The sequence below is a fragment of the Drosophila obscura genome, unplaced genomic scaffold (assembly GCF_018151105.1).
Source record: "Drosophila obscura isolate BZ-5 IFL unplaced genomic scaffold, ASM1815110v1 contig_25, whole genome shotgun sequence".
NCBI lineage: Eukaryota > Metazoa > Arthropoda > Insecta > Diptera > Drosophilidae > Drosophila > Drosophila obscura.
This window is the reverse complement of record NW_024542812.1, coordinates 1,830,168-1,855,642: the sequence shown is the minus strand read 5'-3', so window position 1 is coordinate 1,855,642 and position 25,475 is coordinate 1,830,168. Positions and strand designations below refer to the sequence as shown.

Here is a 25,475-nt window from a genome sequence, read left to right as displayed (position 1 = left end):
ACTTGGCCTGCAGATGACTTCGGTGCCGCATGCACTCGTACTGAAGTCTCTTGTTGATGTTTACACAGAAATTGATATTTTATTTCAAAATATCAACAACAATCGGGGAAGCAGCACACACAAACCCACAACAGCAGATGAATAAACGGAGGATCGACACGGGGAAGAGCGAATTTTCCCGATCCTGTTCAAAGTTATTGAGAGATTATTTACACAGAGTCTGATGTTTGCCCCGAGGAAAGCTGAAAATGATAGCTGGCGAAGGCATTCTTCAATCTCATTAATTAGGTTCTCTTCCCGAAGGATTGGAAAATATCATTCCCATCGTCATATCAGCCGAAGAATGTGCAGATACTTCATAGATCTGTTACTCAAGAGATGTCTCCAATATATCTGCATAATGATTGGCATTCCACAGCCACCAGAAGAAGAAAACAAATTCGTTTAATGATTTAAATTCTTAACTGTTCGTTCGGTTTTTATTGCAATCTAAATGTATACGTAAGCTCTATGATTTGCATACTTAAACTCTATTTACAATTACGTACACACACATAAGTTTGAATGAAAACGTTTCGAATTCAAGTTTCACATTCAGCTCCCAGGCCTCGGCATCGGCATCGGCCTGGCCTCTCTCTCTCTGTCTGTCTCTGTCTCTGTCTCTATATAGTACGAGTGTATCCCTCTGGTTCCTCTATCTGTAACTCTCCTTCCAACTGGCTTAAATGGCTATCTTTGAAGAGTGTGCGACGCTTGCGTTTTGCTGTGGTACGAGTACTTGCTGGGGCTTACGAGCATAGGGTACGGTACGATATAGGGTAGGTAGTAGGGTAGGTAGGATCTTGCCGGATTCAGTTATTGCTCGAACTGGAACTCGCTCCAGGGATGCGCTTAACTACATTTAACTTAGAATTAGAATTGAAACAATTTGAATAGCTGGGCCTTAGTGCTTCGGGGTATAGATGGGGACAGGTATGGGTGCGGGTGTGGGTGTGGGTGCGGGTGTGGGCGTGGGTGTGGGGATGTGGCGACACCTCAGACCCGCTGATATCATGTGATCTCTGGGGCACTGTGCTTCAGCTCGGGCGACGTTGAGAAGGGTCTGTGCAGCAGCAATTGCCCACTGTGGTGGTAGCCCGTGTTCGTTGCCTCGTGATGATGCGACGCACCGCCTCCTGCTCCTGCACCTGCTCCCGCTCCCGCTCCTGCAACGGCTGCCGCCACCGCCGTCGAGTTGAGCTTCTCCGGGGAGTTGATGCGCAGCTTGGGGGGCGGTGGGTGCTGCTGGGCGTGGCTGGGCACGCACTCCACATAGGCCGCATAGGCGGGATGATGCAGATGCGGAGGTCCGCCGGCGCCTCCGTTCAGAGCCAGCGGCTGTGGCAGCTGGGGCAGCTGTGGCAGCTGTGGATGCGGCCGCAGGACTATGGGCTGGATGGGGAACTGCTGCGAAATCTCCTTCAGGTTGCTAAAGCTTTGCAGGTAGCAGCCGGCGCTGAACAGACTGGTGGCCGCATCCAGCTTGAAGGGCGGCAGACAACCCCCCGGCCCGGGCAGTGGAGGACCACCCCCACCCCCACCCGCTCCACCGAACACGACTCCGACGTGGGGCAGCTGGGGCGGGGTCAGGCCGGGCGAGGCCAGCGGCAGGGAGCTGCTCAGATCGCGCGGCTTGTCGTCGTCCACGCTGAGGCTCTCGTCGCGGTCATTGGCGCCGTTGGAGGTGCTCCCGGGGCTGTGCTGCAGCTGCAGGCTGCTGGGCACCGGTGAGTGGGTGCCCAGCGAGATGTCCGAGTCGGAGCTGTCCGAGGGCGTGGGCGAGGCAGCGCCATCTGCACGCCGGCTGCGGCAGCCCATGCCCGAGTTCTGGTTGTGCTGGAGGCTGCAATGAAAAGGAAAAGGTTGAGTGGGGGCTTCTCTGATGTAGGTACATTAATTAATAGATTGTGGAGAGGAAGGAACTACCTTCTTTATTCTGAAGATGGCAGAGATCAGATCAGAATATCCGCCTAAGAGCCAACTAAAATAAAATATCTGCTGCCTCAAATGTCACCCCATAAATTTACAGGCTCTGCTCACATCATATGTACATATGTACTATGTACAATATATATATGTAGCTGCCATGTGAACGCTCTTTCTGCCAAACCCCAGGACTGTGGCAGTTTCCGGTGCCCGTTTCAGAGCAATGCAATAATAATTGATCGAATGGCTAATAGAATTAGATCGGTTCCCAAGCCCCCATTCGATCGGCATTCACTTCTTTTGCTCCCACAGACCCGCCGCTCCATCGCTATTTTCCGCTCTTCCACCTCTTGATGGACTTCGGTCTGTGACTTTCATTGCATTGGCTTCAGCATTGGCATCAGCATCGTTAATTAGTCGAAGGCCGACAGTTGCAGTGAGGCTGCGGCTTGACGCCCATTAAGGCGGCTCATTTGTCGCTGCCCTCCAGCGGCAAGGGGGTCAAAAGGAGCAGGGGGAAGTGCAGCAAGAGCAGCAGAAGGAGGCGACTCCGACTGGGACTCGGACCCCGTTCGGCTCATAAATCTGACACAACTTTCACACATGCTTGAGATAAATTGTCTGTGGCCAAAACAAAAGACGCGCCATCCGACCAGAAGATGACTTGATTAGCCGCCATAGATTCGACACCAGCAGCGAGACAGAGACAGCGAGACAGAGACAGAGGCAGACAGAGGGTGAAAGAGTGGGGGTAGAAGGGCGAGAAGCATTCTCATATACATCATCATTTGCCATCGCGCCATGACTCCTGCAATGTCATAATTATCGGTTAGGATTCGCTCAAGTTGCCGCAATTTGTTCGCCACACTCTGCCCCACCGCTGATCCTTGGGCGGCTCGTGTTGTGTGATTAATGGTGCACCACTTGCACTCACTACCAACAGCCACCACATCACCAGTGTGCACCAGCGGACGGGGGAGCAGAGACACTGGCACAGTTGGGGCCTCGAAATGTATATGCGGCTACCTTTTTGTGGCCTTTGTCTTTCGCCTTTGAGGGAGCATTAAATCGTTTAGTTGCCTAATGTGCCAACTTGATGGATCACTGCCACAGCCACAGCATCTGCCCCTTCGCCCCTTCGCCAGTGTTCCCGGCCAAGATGAATTGTTAGCTAAACGATCAGGGGAGCAGCATGGGGAGACTACCCGCTGTTGGGATACTCCAGAAAAAAGGGCCTACTACGCCGATTAGAAAGGTTTTTCTGCCTCTGATTTTCGGTAATTGGAACCCTCCAACGATGGGAAAGTATTGGAAATCGGTGTGCGGTGGGTCGGCGGAATGAAACCCTAGCCCCGGCGGTAGCACAAACACAAATGTGGAGCGATGGATGCCATGCCAGCGATGTTAGGTATCCTTCTGGTAAGTAGCCAACATTTTTGGCACGGGCGACACTCAAGGCCACTTTTACGCTCCATTGGGAGCATCGCTTGGCTTGGCTCGCCTCGGCACGCTTGGCTTGAGCCAAGAAACCAAAAACTTGGATACATGAATCTGATATATATTTTCCACACAATTGACTTGTCAGGGCACAGAGCAGGAGGCAGCAGGAGGCAGAAGGCAGGGGGTAGCAGGAGGCAGACTCAGAGTCCAGGGGCAAAGGGTTGAATGAAATCGGATACCGTGTGGCACCTAACCTAACCGAAATGACACGTATGTAATTACCCGCTTGGACATGGCCAGTCAGAGGAAGAGCTGGCTGGCTGGCTGGCTGGCTGGCTGGCTGGCTGGAAACCCGAGAAGAGAAGCATTGAAATGTTCTTTAATCGGCTCATGTCAGAAGATGGAGATTCCGACTCGGATTCAATACGAATCGAATACGAATCCAAACGAAACGAAACGAAACGAACTGAGACCCATTCAGGCTGCAGAAGAATGCTGGTAACATGATCCCCGATAGACCAACAAAAGACTCTCTCGCTGCGATTTAAATATGGCTTAAAGACCCAGAGACAGACCCAGAAACAGACCCAGAAACAGACCCAGAAACAGAGACAGAGACAGACAGCACAATCAGTGACAAAACCAGCTAGAGGGAGCAGTCCAAGTCCTTTAGCAGCCCCACTCTACATTCTACATAGGATGTTGAGGTAACTCTCTACGGGAGCAGCCAATGTCAACAGCAGTTGGTACCAAATCAGGCAGAACATTGCCTCGCATTGCATCGCATCGCATCGCTTTCGAGCCATTTCGATAATTGTGTCAATTCAAATTGAATGCTCTAAATTGTGTAAATATTTAGACAAGCCTGAGCCTGAGCCTGGGCCTGGGCCTGGGCTGCCTCTAAGAGCCATTTCCAGTCAGTCGCTCCCGAGGGGTTTCTGTTTCTGTTTCTGGAGTGGCGGACCTAAATGCAATCAACATTTATTCTGTGCTCTTTCTGCCCTGCCTGAGTTCCACAGAGATCTGTTGACAAACGGGATTTAAATTTGTTCGCCTTTCAATTTGAATATTTGCAACCCCCCCTCTGGGGAGGAATGTGACCCGTCCGCGCCTCGTTCAAACCCCCCTTCACACCCTCTTACCCTCTCTATCACTTGTCAATTGAACAAAGGCCACATCCGGTGTTGCTCGATGCTCGAAGCCATCGATGCAGAGTGAGTGCTGTGCTGTGCTGTGCTGTGCTCCGATGATGATGTTGATGACTTCTTATTAATTTCTTTAATACACTTTCTATATGGCATTGAAGTGTCCGACTTCTCATTCAACTCATTCAACTTCTTCGACTCGCAGCTTCCATTGCTTCCCATCTCCAGCTCCCAGCTTCCCAGCTTCATCCATCTCTGGCTCCTGCTCCCCATTGCATGCAGCATGTTGAATATTGTATATTGTATATTTTTCTCACAAGCCACCGAAAAACGGTAGTTGGTGTTGTGCAAACAGCGTCGAGTGGCGGCCGGAGTCGGAGTTGGAGCTCCCTCACGGGGGCTTCCATCACGGCATCATGGGCATGGGCATGGGCATGGGCATGGGTATGGGTATGGGTACTTATGTGGCTCGAGTGCCCTGTCCGAGCGCTCAGACAAGTGCCCACTCGGACTCGGATATTGACAATGGACGGTGTACACGGTGTGGATGTGGATCTGCTTCTGCTGATGCTTCTGCATCTTCCTTTCTTCATTAGAATTCGGGTTCGGGTTCGGGCTTGGGTTTGGGTTCGAGTTGAGCTGAGATGTTCGGATGCTGGGAAATCGATGGGCAAAACCTCTTCAAATTTAGTGGCAGCTTCTTGTCCTTATCCCTCCTCCCCTCTCCCGCAAGCCTGAGCTATCCTCTTCTCTCTCTCTCTCTCTTTTCGACTGGCTGATGTATCTCTGGCCCAGTGCTCGTCTCTCTCTCCCCACAAGTGTGTCCGCAAGTGCGTGTTTGTTATTTTGATTGATAATTGACATTTACAACATATTTGTTGTGTGTTCAATTTTATTACACTCCCCTCCGGGCTCTACCATTCTTTCGGGCACAATTCCAATTCCAAATCCAATCCCAAAAGCCCGAACCAGTACCCAAATGTCCGTTGATTTGATTTCTGCTGGCACATTTCGTGTTCTGGCTTTGACAAATTGCTCTTCTCGCTCCCAGCTCCCCGCTCCCCGCTCTGCTCTGCTCTGCTCTCCTCTCTGACAGCTGACACCCGCCCACTGTGCCCCTAATTTGGGCCCGCTGCTGAGCATCCATCCCATCCCATCCCATGCCATCCCATCATCCATCTGTGTGGGCGAATCTCCAGTGGCTGGCTGTCCACGAGCCACGCATTTCGGTTTCGTGTAATTCACGCAATAAAACAATTGTGGCGGGCGAGGCAGAGGCAGAGCACAGCACGGCACACATTCTGAGGCTTGTTTATCCGAGAGCAGAGCCGAGAGCCGAGAGCCAAGAGCCTCATATCGCTGTCGTGCATCATCAAGTGGCAATTGTAATTGATCAAAATCAAGTCTATGGCTGGGCTAAGGCCATTAGCCTGAGTCGCGTTTTCGGTTTGAATCAATTTGCCAAGAACTGAAGCTTCTTCGAATTCTGATTTCTAGTCTGAAATATCGTATGACTCAGCCTCGGTGTTAATTGCTGTGGATATTGTGGAGTCAATATCGGAATGAACGTTGGGTTAATTCAACTCTTTCTCTCATACACGCCTCGAGGGGTTTTCGTATCTCCTGGATACAATACAGGTACAACTATGCCATTCACATCACTGCCAGTGGGCTCCCATGTCAGAATTCTTGTATAATGTGCTGCAATCTTGATTTTGAATATCTCGCAACTGCAACTGCGGCTGCGGCACTACACTTGGCAGTTGGAGGCATCAGAGCATGACAAGTTTCCGCTGGCTCGAACAGAGTCAAGTTGAGTCGATCAATCTCTGATGTCTTAATTACTCAATTCGGGAGCAGGCGCTGCCTTTCTCTGTGGAGCCTTTCTAATACTTGTGGTGCCCTGACTGCGTATTTGATTGATTTACCATCTTAGCTGGAGCCACAACTTGGCTCCCTCTTGCCCCCACGATCTTGTTTTGCTTGGGCCGACAGCTCCACCGCCAACTCCAGCTCCAACTCCAACTCCAGCTGCTCTGTCTGTATGTCTGCCTGTCTGTCTGTCTGCCTGTCCGTGTATCTTTCTGTGCTCCCCGTTTGCACAAGTGCAGTAGCAAAAATGTGAACAATTTTTCAGCGCACAATGCTTGAACAGTCAGCGCCTGTTCTTCGCCAGGTCTGAGGCTTTCGATCTGGGTTCTGGTGAGATTGGTCTGACACTGCCCCGCTGCCCCGCTGCCCCTCTGCTTTTGTATACTACACTACACCTCCACCCTGCCCTGCCCTGCCCTGTCCTGTCTTGTCCTTTCCTGCCGGAATCCCCTTCATATTCTGCTGTCTGCCCATCGCCTGGCGCTGTCGAAGTGCTTGCCGCTGCCGTCGCTGGGGCATATGAACGGCTTTTAATTTCATATTTCTATATATACAGATACATATTTGTATACCCTCCGATGCGCACATACATACGTACATATATATCTTTTGGATATCTTGTAGACATTTGTGTTCAATGCGCTTCTCGTTTTTTCTCTCCCTTTTTTTTTTGTCTCATCTTGAAGTCTTTTGCCGGCGCTGCTTAATAACACGATGAGACTGCACGAAACCTCGAATTCGAGCTGCGGCTTTGGATCTCAACCTGGCTCCGGATCGGGTGCAAATACGAGTCAGAGAGTCAGAGAGTCAGAGAGTCAGAGTCAGAGTACGAATGGAGCTGTAATGGCCGCGTATCCATGCTGCTTCGGCTGCTTCTGCTGCTGCTTTACAAGCGAAATAATCGCCATCATTTTAACTAATGACCCGTTCCAAAAGGCGCTCGCTCGCATCGGTTTGTTGTTGTGGTTGTTGTTTATTTTGGGGGTTATACGTGGATTGGATTGGATTGGATTGGTGAATAATGAATGTTGCTTGGCGCTTTGTGCAGATTCATTCAAGTTGAGACGACTCCTAACTTAATAAACACAGCCCCGCGGATCGGATCTCGGGGCTTCTCGGCTTCAAGATCTCTCCGAAGAATGCCAAATGTTGTCTCGATTTCTTTTACTTTTCCTTTCCTTTTTTCTCCGTCTCTCTCTCTCTCTCTCCGTCGCTCTTTCTCTTCATTTTCGGTTAGCAGGTAGAACTTGAAATATTTGCGCATCTGCAGGAGCAGCCAGGCACTTGAGTGGACTACGATTTCGACTCCGAGACTCCGTCCTGTCCTGGCTTTTCTTGCAGTGTCATTCCACTTAACTTGCGTTCCTTCTCCCCCGCCTGCTGCTCCTCCTCCACCACCACCACTTTGTGGGCATCTTCTGTGCGGGATCTTCTTCATTTCAACTTCGCGCGAATTGGTCGAGTTTTAACTTCTCCGCCCCCCGATCTCTTGATCACTGTCTCTGGTCATATTTTGCAAGCGGTTGCACCTTTCCAGCTGAAGCCTGAGCTGCTGCGTTTACATTGTCATCGTCATCGTCATCGAACGCAAGTCGGCGGCGGTCAGTTTAATGTGGCCAAAAAGCGACGACCGCAACAAACAGAACAGCAGAAATCGAGAACGCTTCACTGAGTGCCGCCACCGCGCCATAGCCACCGCCATAGCCACCGCCACCGCCTCCACCACATTCGAGTATCGGCACGGATCAATGAAATGGAAACGCTCCTGTATGGCTCCCACTCCACTGCGCTCCCCCCCAGCGAACCCCACGCAAACCCACTGGGCCGCTTAGAAGGAGATGTGATATCGTTTTACCTAGTCCAGCTCGAGTTACCTCCTAGCTGGAGCTGGAGCTGGAGCTGTAGCTGTAGCTGGAGCTTGGAACGAGTGGGGTGGGATAATTGACCCCCGAGAAGATGTTGTTTGTGGTGAAACTTACCGATTCTTGGCCGCAGCAGCCCGATCCCGTTGGCGGCGATTCTTGAACCAGTTGCCCACTTGCGTGGGATTGAGGCCGGTGGCCTTGGCCAGCTCCCGCTTCTTGGTGGGATTCGGATAGGGATCCTGTAGGTACCATTCGCGCAGTAGGCTCCTCGTGCGCTCCTTGAAGCAGTGCGTCTTCTGTTCGCCATCCCAGATGGTCGGTGGCAGCGGAAACTTCTTGCGCACTCGATACTTGTCCACGGGGCCTGTAAATGGGGATTTTTCTGTTAGATGGGATCTCCCCTCAAAAGATCTACTCGCACGTACCTAGGGATCGACCGCGCAGCTTCTCGGCCTCGATGTAGTGGGCCTCCAGCCACATGGCCTGCAGCTTGCCGTAGGATGCCTTAGTAAATTTATGATTCTCTATTATTGCATAAAGTTCCCTGGAATATACAAATGGAATCAAAGTTAATGCACTATAGTATAGGAGGAGTTGCGTTGCTGGACTTCAACCCTATCGCCAACCCCGCTGGGATTGCTCCGGGGATATCCTGCTGGGAAAGCCATTTCCATCCAATTCCAACCCCCCTAGTCGGCCGGCCGGCCGGCCATATGTATTTGGAAACAATTTCATAAGCATTTATTGTCGTCACTGGCGTTGACAGCTCCGCTGAGTACGTCAAATGATTTTAATTGGAAGTCGTTTACTTGCCAAGTCAAAGCAATCAAATCACTTGCCACAGCAGAGATCCGTATATGCATATACAACTCGTACTCATACATATACATATACATAGGTATATGTATATAGATAGTATTTTATTCGAGTGTATCTTAATGTGCATTCACATTGATTGATTGTAGTCAGATTTCATAGCTGCCATGGCAGCCCCATTTGATTTGTCAGAGACGAAAAGAAAAACCTGATGCAACCGTAAATAGTCGCGTGTACTCGAACCGATCGGATAATTGTCTATATCGATTGCCGTTGCGTCGAGTCAGGTTGGGAACGGGACCCGGTTTGACCGCCTGCTTTGCTTGCTTTAACTGGCATTCACTGGCATAGCTAAGTGGGTCTATAGCCTGTCTAGCTCTCGGATAGGTACTGATTCCCCCCACTATCCCACACTCGGGCTGGGCTAATTTCTGGCGATTCCTTTGTGATCGCGACCCATTGAAAGCTTATTGCTCGCTGCTGCTGCTGCTGCCTAAATTTCGATTGAAATGAACTGTTTCCGGCTTTCTTAGATATTCAAATGTAATGTGAGAATATTTTATAAGTGGCGACGCGACGCGACGCGACGGAAGCCGAAACATCAGACCGATCAGACAGACCCAGAACCAGACCCAGACCCATACCCACGTCCATTCGCATTCGCATTCCCATTCCTGTGCCCACTCCTGTACCCCGATCCTGCTGCATTGTTCGGTCGGTCGGTGTTTTATTAATCAAGCCTGCTCCACTTGGCTTTGGGATGGCTGCGATGGTTCTTTAATTAGTAAATTAATTCCTTTGTTTATTAATTTAGGAACTCATTGTGCGCTCATTACGGTCGAGGCACAAAGCTCGGGGAAAACTATCGAATAACCAAGAGCAGATCAGTTCGGGTCGGATCGGATCGGGTCGGGTGGGGGGGGTTAATCAGGGAGGCTGCCCTGCTGCCTCTGAGGTTATTTGATCTGGCCTGGGGGGCTTTTGTGTGGCGTGGAATGGCGTGGAATCCTACCTGAAGTTGCCAACATGATAGGCGACCACTGCCCGGGCCCGGAGCACCGCCTCGCAGTTGAGTATCTCGTGCATGTTTGGCAGGGCGACGGGCAGACTCCAGAGGAACCGGGCCAGCCGCTCGATGTCGCCCGAATCCTCCAGGGTCTTGCAGACGATCTCCACCTGGGCGGCGGAGAAGGCGAGTGTGGGCACCGCCAGTATCGGACTGGGCGCTATAATCTGGTGGTGCGTGGGCGAGAAGCTCTCTGAGGGCGGCTGTTTGCCCTCCGTCGGTCCAACGGCCATTTTATTCGTTGAATCCACTGTGGACGAATTCGCATACTATTCTGCACCGAAACGAAGCAATCTTGCTTGCCACACCAACTAGACCAGAGTGGAGTCCCGGATGGAGTGCGTGTTGCTGGATTTTCTTCTTCACTTTAAGACACTTTTTTATTCGATCACTGAACGGGGGCGGGGGAGTCGTCTGTATCCACGGATATGTTGTATTTATATATTTAAAAATGTGTTAGCACTTCAGGAGAGGATTTGGAATCATTTAAGTGTGGTTGGATCACTCGCGCGTGGCTTGGACAGCGATCGTTGAGGCTGAGGCTGAGGCTGAGCCCCTGGGGATTTAGATGTGGATGTGGATGTGGATGAGGAGGTGACCACCGCGTTGAACGCACTACTGGCGGTGTCGGCGTGCGAATCCAAATGAATGCCAATGAGCCAGCTCATGAATGCGATACCCGGTCCCGGTTAACGAGTGCGAGTACGAGGGCGAGTGCGAGTGCGAGTACGATTCGATGAGACTGCAGAACTGCTCTTCCAAATCCACTTTGTATCCAAGCCTCCGACGGAGGGGGGCCTGGGACTGGGCGTGCTATGGATATAGCCGAGCAAACCGAGCAAACCGATCAACCAACCGAGGTACCGAGCGACGACCAACCAAACGGCCAACCGAGCGCGCAAAAAATACGTCAAATAATGGTCTTGTAACTGAGCTGCCTACTATGCGACGGGAACGGTACGGTACGGCAGTGGCAGCAGAAGCAGCAGTGGCAGCAGCAGCAGTGGCAGCAGATACAGCAATAGCAACACAGCAGTGTCAGTGGCAGTGGCAGTAGCAGCAGCAGCACAACAATGACGCGCCACAGATACAGATACTCTGGCAGCTAGCTCAAGCTACTGCTACTGCTGCCGCTTGCCGCCGCCTGCCAGCTGCAGACACAGATACACCGACACAGATACAGATACAGATACAGATGCAGATGCAGATACAGATATGGTAACAGAAACGAGTTGCCACCAATACCAGCCCAATGCCAGACCAGTTTGCTGCCGAGTCCATGTACCAGGCACGCACACAGATACTCCAGCCAGCCAGATACACAGCTACGCAGATACGCAGACACAGATACGGATAGTGAAACACCACCATACCCAAAGGCCCTCCGCTGTGGCAGTGGGCGTGGTTCGCCTTGCTCCTATTGCCGTCTCGCTTTGATCAACGCCTTGCGACCCCCAATCGGACTCTGCTGCCATTTCGCTCTGCCGCCTGCGGTGGTGGCAGTGGCAGTGGCTGTGGCAGTCAGTCGCCGTTTCTTGGGTCTCGTTTAAATGAAATGTATATAAACCCTACACACACACACACACACACACACACTCTTGCACTCATACTGCTGCAGTTGCAGGATAACAACAGGGGTCTACAATCGGAGTTAGGAATGGAGATGGGTGATGGGATGGGGCAGAGGGGTACAGCGGAACAGAGGGGTACAGTGGAGTGGAGTGTGGAGTGGCGTGATGAGGCAGAGGCAGAGGCAGAAGCAGCTCTGATATTGATAAAGAAATCAAATAGAACAAGCAGGAAGAGGCAGGCAGAAGGGCAGGCAGACGGCAGTACAGTGGTTCCGTGGATCAGTTGGATTATTTATAAATTATAATTGGGAAAAGCTAACCATGAACCACTTAAATAAATAATAATAATATAAATCAATAAATATTTGCATCAATTATAATAATTTTAATATAATATATTAATTGAACATTTCATTGCGGTATATTTCCCATGTTTTTCTACTGAATGTACTTGCTATATTCAAGGTATATACTTCTCTTCCATTCCACTATAACCTCATTTTGAGTCCACCAAAATGTACTCACCCTTTTCCATATATTTATGCCACTGTGGCTAAAGCATATTGTATAAGTGTAGCAAAATGTTTGACACCATGTGGTCTGGCAGCGTCTACTTTGGTCCCCTCTCTGCTGCTAGTTCCTGGCTCATGTATTCGGTCTCCTTATGTTCTCGAATCCCTCGAATCCTTGTCGCCAATTGCACAACGAAATCACGTTTCTATTTTGGCAAAAGAGAAAAAAAGGAAAAAAGGAACTTTTGATTACGAACGAGGGAAATATTCACGAGCAAAGTTGCCATTGTGGCGCTGTCACTGGTGGTGCTTCATCATACTCCGCCTGAATGACAGGAGCCGGAAATACTGAGAAGGGTGGGGGACAAAGCGGTGAAGCCGGGTAGGTGGGTAGGTGGGTAGGTGAGTGGGGGAGTAGGGGGGCACGGGGGCACGGAGAACACGCTAATGTATCGTTCGCGCTTTGTCCAGAGTGTTAACAGATTAGTTGTTTACATGCCACAAGTAAATGAGTTTTCGTTGCCACCGTTGCAGTGGCGTAGTGGCGTGAGAGTGAGCGGCACACCCACTTCACACCCCACACCCCACAACCCACACCCGAATCCCAGACCAGACCTCCCTCCCCCTGCCACCAATCCCCGAGTACATACATACATATGTACACGAAGCCATCGACTGCCATTGCCTGCCACTCGCCTCCCTCCATGTGGCACTCAGATCAGCCACTGGCATCGGCATCCGCCGCTGGCTGGGCTCTTGTTAAATCTGAACGATGACTTTTTGAGTAGTTGGTTGAGCGTTTTGGACAATTTCATTACGTGAGCGGCAATCGTTGTTCAGGGATAACTGTGTGTGTCTGTGTCTGTATCTGTGTGTGTGTGTGTGTGTCAGATATATAGATACTCAGGATGAGGCAGAAGATAGGGCACGCATTGCGGCATCTTCATCTCTCACATGGCTCACATTATGTGCTGCAGCGCCTGCTGCTGCTCCTGCTCCTGCTCCGTGGTCCTCTGAATGCGCTCATTATGGTATCGATCACCTTTCATGAGCCACATTTGACGCTGCCAGCGAAAGATACAGTCGAAAGATATGCACCCAAAGGCAGAGATATAAACACAAATGCAAATGGCATGGGATGGGATGGTGTGAAGGTCTTTGTTGGCTAGGGATTCATTATTCAGGAGTACCATAGAAGATCTCTACAATAGTTCCATGATGGCACACGGATCTCCATACTTATATATGTACATATATACATATATATATTTACATGTGTATTCTTTGGGTTCAATTCAAGAATTCATTAAGTTTGCATCCCCTCTTAGAGGACAGTTCTGTTAAAGTCTAAAGACAAGTCAATCTGTGGCAAATGTATTTGTGAAAAATGTCTTGGGTTCTCTATCGGCTGTTTGAATATTAAAACGAGAATCAGGTAAATAAATATATTTCATTCGTTTACCCCAACGGATTTTGCTTTTTCGTTTTTTCTCTGAACTCTGAACGAAAAAGCAATTGCGATTCCATTTGAATTGGCTAACGAACCGTGATTTCTGTCGGGGGAGTGCTGCCGCGCACTCGTATAATGTATAATGTCATATTGTTGACAATTTCGCTTGCGGTGCTAATCAAAATATCCAACTCCGGAGTGGAACTCCTCGACTCTCGACTCCGGCAAACTGTGTCACTGGCCCAATCGAATCATACGCCCAGTGGTCCATTAAATGACAACATTTGCGCGCTTAGACTGGATAGCGCCCTCGCCCTATGGCTAGTGGATAAAGGGCCCATGCAATTAGGCCAAATACAAGTGCCGTTATGGCTGCTAAAATTCGTTTTGCGAAAACAATTAAAAGGCAATTAAGAGCAATTTTTTGTTATGCTCGCTTGGCCAGGCTTTAAAGGCTTCTGCGCTCCACCAAAAGCCAACCGCAAACAACAAAGGGACAACAACTCTTGCTGGGGTTTCACTGGGGAGCCCGCGGGCAGAAAGTAAATTTCCATTATTGCAGTCTAGTGTGCCCTACATATGCTGGGGTCTGGGAAAGCACCAGGACCAGGACCAGGACCAGCACCGGGACCATGTCCGGACCGAAGCTATCTTTTCGTAAATAAAATTTAAATAGATTCCCTGTTTTTTGTGTAGTTGTGTTTGAGGATGTGTGCTGTTCCTCGTTCCTCCAGGGTAAGTAAGTTGCTATCCCTTTGTCTGGGTCTCAATTTGCTTGGAATAACTTAATCTGATTTCATGTACCTGAATATTCATATACTCGTGCGACAGTGGGACAAGGGTTGTTGGACCAGGAGGTGTTAAAAGTGCCACACCAAACACACAATATCCAACGGGCGCTGGACAGTATCAATCATTTCTCATTTAATTTAATTTATATATTTTTTATTGTTAGAGTTTCGCAAAGAATAATTTGACCCAAGACCCCCAATCCCAACTACAGCCAACATTGTGTGTAAGGACCTCACGCTGGGCAGCGTTCAAAAAGGGATCAAAATTCGATTTAAACGTTACATGAAATCGTTTCTCCGTCTGATGTTTGTGGCTTTTGGACTAGAGTTCGTTAACCGATCCGAAAAGGTTATCAAATATTTGGCCAAAATACCGCAAGCGGGAATAACAACTGGCAACAAGCAAAACTTGGCAATTATCAAGTTTGTCGCTGAAAATATTTAATATTTTAATTTATACGAAATTCAATAAATCGAGAAATGAAATGAAATGAAATGAAAAAGCCAGAATTACTGTCGCACTGATTGAAAATGAAGAGATGGAATAACTTTATAAGAAACAAAAAGGAGCAGGAGCAGGAGCAGAAGCAAGGCGATGGCTAGGGGGTGGGGGGGCATCATCAACGATGAAAGATCGGCGCTGTGGCAAGGTATTCGTTTAATTTACATCGTTCTTGTTGTTCTGCTTCGGCTTCGGCTCTGGCTGTGGCTCTGGCTCCTGCAGACGCGCCGGCGTTTAGAGTGGACAGTGGGGAGTGGGGAGTGTGGAGAGTGGAGCCTAGAGGACTCCCAGTCCAGTCCCTATCGCAGTCAGTCGCAGTCCCAGTCGCAGTCACATTTTTGTGGCCGCTGCCCGCTTCTGGTGCGATTGGGCTGCATTCCATAGTCATAAGGCTGGCGACGGCGGCTCCGGTTGCCCCAAGAAATATCTTTGGGCATTAGGTTGCGGAGGAATGCCGGCAATTCGTGGCAAATGTATTGAGCTGCATTTAATAATTATGATGGGGACGGGACGTGGTCGACAACTCAGGCAAACGAACCGCATTTTGCTGGCCTGGCTGACTTTTCGGCTGTTCCGCCTAATGGATATGTCAGACAGTCGCTGTCGACGGTGGACGGTGGCCGGCAGACGGCAGTCGGCAGACAGCACACCAGACGACAGACCAGCTCAGTGTCATCTGCTTGCCCATGCCCTGGCCAGCCCAGCCCAGCCCCATCGGTATCGGGAGCAGGACAGGACCATTTGGCCCCGGCTACTGTTTAGTCAGAGCTGCGCATATTAATCAACTTTACGCAGAGGTGCGCGACGAACAGGAGCAGACGAGCATCCTCTTCTTCATCATCATCATCATTATCACCATCATCATCATCATCATCATGGTCGTAGTGATACGCGGCACGGAACATGCGTGAAATCTTCTGGCCAAGGCAAGATTAAGCTGGGCCCAGTGGCTTGGCCAGCAGGCGTACACAAACAAGAGCGCAAAGGGGGAAGATCGTCAGTTCATATATGGCTGGATATCCCTCCGAAATGAATCCCCGACTACGCCATTGTCTCCCGCCTGTGTGCGAGTGAGGTGAGTCTTTGTGTTGGGGTTTTTTTGCGACACTTTGACCAGTCGTGCCACTTTTGATATTGCCATCGCCACGCAAAAAGTGTGAAATTGTCGGACTACTGCAGGAGCAGACACCGATGGAGGCTCCAGCCTCGGGACTGGTTGCCTGGTTGCCTGGCTGCCTGGTGGTTTAATTAAGTCATTAACACCAGGGGCTGCCAGTGGGGGGAAATCTCCCGCTCTCGCTCCCGCTCTCGCTCTCGCACTTGCGGCTTTTTGTCCCTGTGGACAATATCGAATTTGCCATATTTGGTCAAAATAATCTGATCGAAAATGGTCCGTGGAAGCGATACTGTTGGCCATATAAATATGTATATAAATTATGCAAGCGTGTTTGCCCATTATAAAGCGTCGAGTGGGAAGGGGAATGGGAATGGGAATCGGCCACGGCACATTCATCAATACGATTGACATTTCGCTGTCAACAACCATCGCATCGCTCTCCCCATGGGGGCTAACTAAGCATGTGAATCGGAGTCGAAGTGGCAATAATCGGGGTTGAGTTGCCTAACAAGCGCTAAGTGGATAATTACTGCGATAGCTCTGATCGTCTTGATCGATGCTAAAAAGCATCATTATTCCATGCATACTCCGAGTAATGACAATGGCCCCCACCACATCCCCCCGTCTAGTCCCTTCTCACCAGCAGCTAATGATCAATGCTCACTCACTCACTCTCCCTCTGTCTCTCACTGTATTGTATCTGCATGCGCATGTCGAACGATAGGAGAGGGAGAGTAAAAACAGTAACAAGTAAGAAACGAAGCAGACGTGGGGGGCTATTAGCATGCCGATCAAGAAATAATACCCACTGCGCTGGGGCACACACTGAAAAGAAGAGCGCACTCAATTATAAACTAGATGTCGAAGAGGTAGAGAGGTTGGGAGTGTCAATTAATGATCTGCTTTTGTCTCCCTCCCTGGGATCCTGTCACTCCTCCCCCACCCCATCCCTTCAAGCTCACAAAAGAAACGAACGTCAAACAGCGCGTCAAATGAGCAATGAGCTTAATTCGTTGCGCCTGCGCACCATTTACGAGTGTGTGCTGCTCTCTCCCCTCTCTCTCTCTCTCGCTCGATTGCTCTCCCTTTTGGTTTCTCTCCCTCTCCATATCTCTTCTTCGGTCAATTGCGTTGATTGCCTTTGTTTTAATGTGCCGTGCCCCTTGGGGGAATGAGATGGAGATAGCGAGTATTTTGACTTCTGCTGCTCTTTCGCTGGCTCTGTCGTTCGTTCGTTCGTTTCGTTCGTTCGTTCGCTGCTTAATTGAACGGGAATGCTTTGTGACATTATTATATTTGGTGTTGCCCCTTCCTCCCCCTCCCCCCCCCCAACCCCTCTCTCGCTCATCATCCTTCTCCTCTGACATTTTCTCGTACAAATATAAATGAATGTAACGCCTACCCAGCGGAGCTGCCTTTTGTTTTTTTTTTGGCAAGAGGGAGCGAGCGGACGATCACCTATCCCCGTAATATCCGCTGTCCATTGTTCTTGGCCACAATTCATTAGGAGCGGAATGGGTGTTGACGTCTCCGAGTGTGAGTGTGAGTGCGAGTGCGTGAGTGTTTGAGTGTGAGAGTGGCTGTGAATGGAACTGAACTGTGCCACACACAACAGCCACACAGCCTGGCTATTAATTAGATAAGTATCTTGAGAAATTGCCCATTTTCAAATAGACGGCGAGCATTCGCGTAATTAGATTTGCTTTTCACAACATTTACGTTGGGGCGCGGCCCAGTGGACTGGCGGGAGGGGAGTGGATTTGAGGGCAGTCAAGTGGAGTGTGGAGTGGAATGGAGGTGGAGGTGGAGGTGGAGTAATGCGATGTCTTGCCCAGGTAAAAGTAGACAGGTAAGAGGCAGGCGCGTGAGAATACTCGTAGTCCAGTAAGTCCCCTTGCCACGTATTTTTTTTTATTTAATTCTTCGGTTTAGATTCTACAATAAAACAGAAGATACATATATGCAGATAGTATCCTAGAGTGCATACCAGGGCGGGTTAATTTGAAGCCTCCACCAGAATCGGAATCTACGAAGAATTCTAAGAACCTTTCACCAAGAAACGATGCGTCTAAAATCAATTCCGGCTCGACCGATCAGTGAAAATTTGCTGTTCGAAGCGATTTCTTCTGGGGTTACCTGTACTTCCGTGAGTGACCTCAGTGGAGTTTGACTATCACACGGATCACGCACCCATCGCTAGAGAGCAGAGCCAAGGGGTCTGCCTGCTGCCGCCCGTTGATTGCATTTGGCGGCTGCGACTCAACTAACTTGGGCGATTAATCATTGCCAGACCCGAGTACGAGTATACGAGTGTACGAGTGTACGAGAGCCCGAACCCAAGCCCAGGCCGGTGACCCAGCGAACACGAGCAGAGAAGAGAGCTACCGACATCAACCGGGCCATGTGTAAATGCCGCTTTGCGGTTTGTCACAATTTATGAGGTGATAATTATTCATGGCGAGCCGCAGAACTGTCATAATATTGTAATTAACGTTAGGCCAGCAATAAAATTAAACGCATTTGATTGCGGCTGCAGTTGTGTTGGTGGCTTGACCCGCACTGGCCAGCAACTCTCTCCCAGCGTATGCCAATTACAGCTCTTGGCCAGCCCAGCCCAGACCAGCCGAGGCCAGGCCAGGCCGCTCTGGTTTCCCTATTGACTACAAATCCGATGCGGAAATTGCCAGAGCCACAGCAGCAGAGGAAGTCGAGTCAATCGATCGATAACATCGTCCTGTCTGGCAGCAGGAAAAGGATAAGAAAATCCACAAACTAATCACGAAAAAGGAAATAAACGAAGGCGGTAAAACGAAACGGTACAGAGCGACAAATACTCAATAATGTACTGTTCGCAATCGAATCATTGGAATCACCTTCAGCAGCAGCAGTCGATGGAAATTCGAGCTGTGCAAGGACACAGCCGACTTTGGTGGGAAGAAGACCACAAATGTGGTTATACCGATGCTCCGATAAATTCTGTTCAATGGTTTCCTTGGAAAACGAACTGATAAGAGTTTCCTTCGAAAGCAGCTGCAGCAGCTTCTCCTGGCAAAATTCCATCTACAACTGCACCAAAATGTTCACCAATTAATGGCCCTGTGGACTATAACAATTAGCTTTGTTAACTCATATAAATATATGGCATGGACCCATTCATCGTGGAGAAACTAACCCCTAACCAATGGGAGAGACGGAGACGGAGACCAATCCAACCCTCCTCGCCACGACTATGTAAATTGACTCATCCGTGTAGTCAGTGGCATCCGACTGAGTTTCAGATTATGCCAACATTCTGCCAAATGCTGTAATTTGAACTCACTTCAGCGTCAGACAGGAGGGGCAGGACAGTGGACAGGGGACAGGGACAGGGACAGGGGACAAGGCAATTCTTGTGCCACCTTTTTCGTATTTTCAATTTTTTCCTGATTCATTCGTGAATAGAAATCATTGTACGAGCATAGTATTGTGCTTTGTATGACCTGCCTACCATGGGCCTCTGCTAATGGCATAATGCGCCTTCCCTTCCTCTTGCTTCATGCCTCATGCCTCTTGCCAGTGCCTGCGTCTATGGACTCTGGCTCTGTCCTTCCTGTGGCCTGTGTGCCGCTCCTCGGGTTCGTTTGGCCTCACGTTGGGCACAACAGTAACTGATTTTTTAATTTCATTATGGCGCACAATAGGCGTTCCATGTACTGTGACGATTGTGACCCGTTGACTACCATGCAATGCCCTCCTCTCCAAGTGCAGTAGAGGAGGAGGAGGGGAGGAGGGGGGGGATTGAAATTGTTGCCATTTAATGTGGCTGCCATTGCCCTCGCCTTTGTGTGGATATGGGCGTGAGCATGGGCCTCCCTTCCTCGGCTGGGATCTGGCCAGGAGGAACGAGCACTCATACCCACATAAATACATATACATATGTATGTATGTATGTATGTATGTACGTGCGGACACATTATGTGCGCAATTTCAATTTATTTGTATTGCAAAGTTTGAACAGTGGAGTGGAAATGTTCGCCGAGTGTACCGCTAACGTGGCTTTTGTGGCATTCATGCTTCTGTTTCTGTTGCCATTCGGGGGGTGGTTTGGCTTTGGCCAAGTGGTGTCGTCGTGCAGTTGTGGAAGGGGTGCTCTGTGGGAGTGGTTTCTAACGCCCCAAAATGTGAGGCACGAACGCGCGACGCCATTTCAAAAGGAAAATCTAAACTCTGTTGGCCAGTGGCGTAGTCAGAAGCCAAAGGGGGCAGCCAGTACAAATAATAGTGCTTGGAAATCCCTAATTTACCAAAGAAGGAACCAAGAATGTATTCTCACAAGTTATTGCTTCTATTATTGCTTGGATATCCCCATCTCTGGCCCGCTTCTCCCCCACCCCACTGCCCCAATCAGCTCACGTACTCAATGTATTACAAAATGACTTCCATGTCATGTAACTGGCTGCTCTGCGGCTGAGGATGTAACAGATGGACCGGGATGACGCCCCATCGGGTTTCCTTTGAATTGCGCTCGAAGTTGGAACAACTGTCCACCACCAGCCAGCTCACCGCTCACCGCTCCCCTGCCCCCCCCCCAGTGAACATGTTGGAAATCACATAATGTGTCATTTAATAATCAAGCTCAATATTGACAACGACACAGCGCAACAATGTGTGCTGCAGTGGCAGTGTGAGCGGAGGAGAGGCAGACCATACACAAAGTAATACAACAATCCCGCCATTAGGCATAAATTCATTTGTATCTGTGTGTGTGTATGTGTGTGTGTGTGTGTGTGTGTGTGGCAACAGCAGCCATTGGCACAATCATAAAAGCATAGCAAGCATATCTATTGGGCACTCTTCACATTCATCTCTCCCATCCGATCCGATCCCATACCATACCATACCATACCAGCCATCCATCCCTGAGGCCTGCTTGCTGCTGCTGCTGCTGCTGCTCCTCTGGAAATGGAATAAAAAAGTTAAATAAACCTTAAATGAAAAATTCAACTCAATTGAATTCGTTAGCGTGAAATGTCGTTCTTCCTTGTTACTTCATCGTCATATAGCAACATTCCCAGCGACAAGGAGAACGAACACCATGAACATCATCGTAATCATCGTCAGTGCACATCAATGTCATGGAGCGGAGCTGGAGCTGGAGCTGGACTCGGAGCCATTGTCGAGCCGGTCCTGTCACTGGCAATGTCCTTTGGGGCGGGCAAAACATGTGGGCTGGAATGTTTTTTTTAAAGGAAAGCTTTAAGAATGATTCCGAATGGAGCGGAAGACGATTATGGGCAGCTTATGGACGTGCTATTATTTCTAAGTTCCCATGTACGTACAGTACACCCTTAAGGGGTTGAAAGTGCACAGATCTAAGGTTATATAATTCCATGCCTCAAAACATTTAGTTGTTGAGGGGAAGGGAACGGAACAGCCTGTCCGGATGGGCTGACGGTGTGGCAGGTAGTTTTCACATAAAGGAATACCAGCAGAAGAGACTTTTCAGGCATGAGTACATGATGATGATGCTGATGATGATCGCGGCTATAATGACTGCGATGATATGGCAGAAATGAGCGAGGCGGATGCCAATGCTAGCAAATGCGGCCCGGCCCGGCCTGTCAACACGACTCCGACTCCGCTCGGCTACCGTGTGCGGGGGCGACTTTATAGCCACACCGCCCGACAAATTGCCATTTACACCACTCTCAAAGACAGTTACAACAACACCGACAAGTGGCACCGGCCCAGGCACGCACACAGCTGCAGATACATTGTGAGTGTGTGTGCGAGTGTGTGTGTGTTCATTGAGCATTTATTTTCCCTTCAAGTTCCATCTATATGGTTGTCTCTTTTCTGCCAAAGTGAGGCGTGACCATTTCATGACACGCCCTCTTTCCCAATGGCAGCCACACAAGACAGCGAGCAAGAGAGAGCGAGGTAGAGAGAGGTAGAGAGAGAGAGAGCGGGATAGCGCTGTATATAGCTTACATCCGCTAGAGCGCGCGTATCTGTGTCTGTGCGCACAAAAATTTCACAGATGCAGATACTTGGACACTTTGTTGCAGCAGCAGCAGCAGCAGCAGCGGCAACAACAGAGGAGCAGCAGCAGGCAGCAAGCAGCAGTAGCTGTAGAAGAAGCAACTTTGAGTAGCTGCCTTTGACGTATTTTGAATAAATTTTAATTGAATTCGCACAATGAAACTGTTTACTTAACTTGCCACTTTGCCCGATGAGCTTCATCTGAGCGCCAAAGCCAAAGCCAAAGCGAAGATACGGTTACACACTCGTGGAGAGCCCTGCTCCGTCGCTTCTCCCATGTGTCGTTTAAATTGTGGCTCTGGCGGGAGTCGAGTGGAGTCTGTGTGCTCCTCTTGGCCTCCGTTTAATTACACCAGCCAGTGGCTCGGCTTGGTTAGCTGCTGTTGAGTCTATGGTAAAATGTCTGACTGTCTGCACAGTTTGTTTAATATAATACTTTAATGGAGTAGTTCGATAGATCTTCTAAAAGAGTGATTCACAATACCCGCTGAGTAGACCCACTTTTTCTTGTGTTAGCTATTTCGGCAGTCCGTGATCTATAGTATTTAGTCGTTTAATTAATATCTTTGTTATCAAACAATTAGTACAGGAGGTTCTCAGCTAATTGGCACCCTCCACTTTTCGCCAATGTCTTCTTACAATTCCTTAGACGACAGCCCCAGCATCCAGGAAAATGTGTGAATGGAGCAAAGTAAATAATGAACGTAAGAAGAGTCGTCTCATTGCAACATTAGGGGGGATTCCCCATCCATCCCAGTGTTTCCGGTACGTGGTACATGTGCACCGTGCACCGTGCACGGAACCCGAATCACGTGTCAGGTAAATGTGTCTGACGCGCAACACTCCTTCATTAAGTTAATAACAGTTTTCCAAGTACAAAGCGAAATTCCGTTTCACAATTTTTCAGCAACGTTTTCCACCAGCCCTCCCCTCCCGCTCTTCCATCTCAGCGCCCTTTTGTGAGGCAACTGCAACTGTAACTGTAACTGGAACGAACTGTTTTTGCTGTAACATCTCACAGATCTGTAATTTGCCATCGCTTGCCTTTTGATTCTTTGACGGTTTTTTGTTTGGTTTTGAATTACAGCCGCCGTGTTAAGGCCTCAGACCGACAACCTCGCCCTCACCCTCACAGCCCCGACTTGTAGACCCTCGACCCCCTGCCACTCCTCCTGCCGGATTGTGTTTTACATCTTGATTATCTTCCGTTTGTTTATATAGGACTCAGAGCAGAGAGGGCAGAGAGGGCACAGAGTGGCGTTACGAGCAACCCCAACTCCATATGCAATCCCCATCCCCCATTAGCAGCGAAGGAAACTGAAATAAAATTCTATTCAAATCCATTCAAGGATAAGAAGTCAATCAGTCTTCAAAGTGTAAAGGATTTCGCACTTTGTCAAATGCAAAGTCCGCTCGTATCCCAATGCTGATTCCCCCGGCTGACTGCCACCTCTTGGCATCATAAGCATAAGCCACACTGCCAGCACGGCACAGCACAGTATGGCACAGCACGGGATGCTGCTCCAGTTGCCTGAAAACTTAATCCATGCCCTGAAACAACCCCAAGACGCTCGGTAAGGCAAAGGAATATCAAATTGAAACTTTGGTCCAGACCAACCGACAGATGAAGGCGTCTTGTGGCACGTGGCAACACCAGCACACAGCAACACAGCACCATAAGCAGCAGAAGGGAACCAAGAAGGGAATGGGTTGAACGGCCTGTTCTTCAATTACCCTTTCGACGACGTTCGGTCATGTTATCATAATCGCATCCTAATTGCGAGAAAATTACGCCCACGTGCGGCTGTAACCTGATCAGGATTGCCATCAAAGGAGTAGCCGGCAGAGGCATAGTAGCATTGCAAACTCCACAAATTCAATATGTTTAACAGGTTAAAGAAGTCATCGTTGGAGTATGCATAGCGACAGAGGGAAACGTACATACGTTTGTACCCTGAACTATCAAGAATCTTTTGCACTTTCTGTCACTTTCCACTATACATTACCTGTATTGTATTCATATAATGTTGAAATAACAGACCCCCCCAATCAATTAGATATTGCAAACAACTTACAACAATCAATGCATCAAGCTTTTTATTTATGTCGATCATGAAATTGATTTGTTATACATATACATATATTGGTAATATTATATTTGTCAGAAGAATACAAATTAAGTTATGTTATGCAAAAGAAGGGAGAGAAGGGAACAGAGAAGGGAGAAGGGTAAAATTTCAAAATTTGCGCCACGTTTCATAGCTGCGAGTAATTAATCGTTACCTCTCTTTGACACTCTGACAAAAGCTCGCCACCATGTATATATCTATCGTTATCGATTTGTCATTCAACAATAGCTGAAATAAATGAAACTATTATTATATACTCGTTTCGCTCGTTCGCCAACCACCAAGTCTTCTATATCATTTTATAGTTTTTGTTTTTTTTTGTATTTGAATCATTTCATTCATATCCATAAAAAACATAGTCTCGTATTATTTTCATTTAATAACCATATGACATTAGACTTAGACAATTTTTCTGTATAGAGAGGGATATCACTAGAGACGAAATGCAACATTATTGTTCGTAGCCGTCTCTAGACACGTCTAATGGCTTTTAGTAGAACAACTGAGGCACTTCTTGACACACAATGATGTTTTCCAGCAGTTTTCCAGCTCGCTCTGACTGCAGGCATTTCCCATAAGGCCATCTTTATTTTTCCAGCTAGTCAGTTAGCAAAGTCTAATGTCATATGCCTATAATAGAGGGGCATTCTCATCAGAATTTTGAATTTGAAACACAGTCATATTGCTGATTTTTTCCACTTACTTGCAAATATATTTGATAGATTGCACTGAACTGCAGAACGATAGTCAATATCAATGTCTACGCTGTTGATTTCACGTCCACCATTATCGATATTTTTATACCCCGTACTCAAAAAAGAGTTAAGGGGTATATTAGATTTGTGGTAAAAGTGGATGTGTGTAACGCAGAGAAGGAAACGTTTCCGACCCCATAAAGTATATATATTCTTGATCAGCATCAATAGCCGAGTCGATAGAGCCATGTCTGTCTGTCCGTCTGTCTGTCCATCTGTCCGTCTTGTTTGACGCCTGGATCTCAGAGACTATAAGAGCTAGGGTAACCAAAGTTGGTTTCCAGACTCATGTGATATCACACTACTACAAGTGTATTTCAAAATTTCGCCCCGCCCCCTTCCGCCCACACAAAGGACGAAAATCTGTGGCAGGCACAGTTTTAAAGATACGATAAAAATAAAGACGCAGTATCGTAGAGAATGCCCATATCTACCAGGCTGTCGAATCTGAAACAGAT

The 25,475-nt window shown here is 48.7% G+C and overlaps 1 protein-coding gene across 2 annotated transcripts; it reads right to left on the bottom strand.

Annotated features, from left to right (window-relative positions):
* Window positions 1-458: 458 nt before the first annotated feature.
* Window positions 459-11,155, bottom strand: LOC111078354 (protein Optix). Of its 2 annotated transcripts, XM_022372981.2 has the most exons (4): window positions 10,116-11,155; window positions 8,713-8,831; window positions 8,402-8,651; window positions 459-1,882 (listed from the first exon to the last, which is right to left on the bottom strand). In XM_022372981.2, the coding sequence occupies exons 1-4, from the start codon at window positions 10,400-10,402 to the stop codon at window positions 1,051-1,053; spliced, it is 1,488 nt and encodes a 495-aa protein (XP_022228673.2). In that variant the 5' UTR covers window positions 10,403-11,155; the 3' UTR covers window positions 459-1,050. The 2 variants fall into 2 exon arrangements, with proteins under 2 accessions (XP_022228673.2, XP_022228674.2); XM_022372982.2 differs by lacking the exons at window positions 8,402-8,651; window positions 8,713-8,831; window positions 10,116-11,155 and adding an exon at window positions 1,966-2,061.
* Between the last annotated feature and the right edge of the window lie 14,320 nt (window positions 11,156-25,475).

Excerpts from the sequence above, each read along its gene's own strand:
- LOC111078354 (XM_022372981.2), bottom strand. The coding sequence starts at position 10,402 with ATGGCCGTTGGACCGACGGAGGGCAAACAGCCGCCCTCAGAGAGCTTC. Across the intron at positions 8,832-10,115 it reads TATCATGTTGGCAACTTCAG|GGAACTTTATGCAATAATAG; the intron begins GTAGGATTCCAC and ends TGTATATTCCAG. Across the intron at positions 8,652-8,712 it reads GCTGCGCGGTCGATCCCTAG|GCCCCGTGGACAAGTATCGA; the intron begins GTACGTGCGAGT and ends CCCCATTTACAG.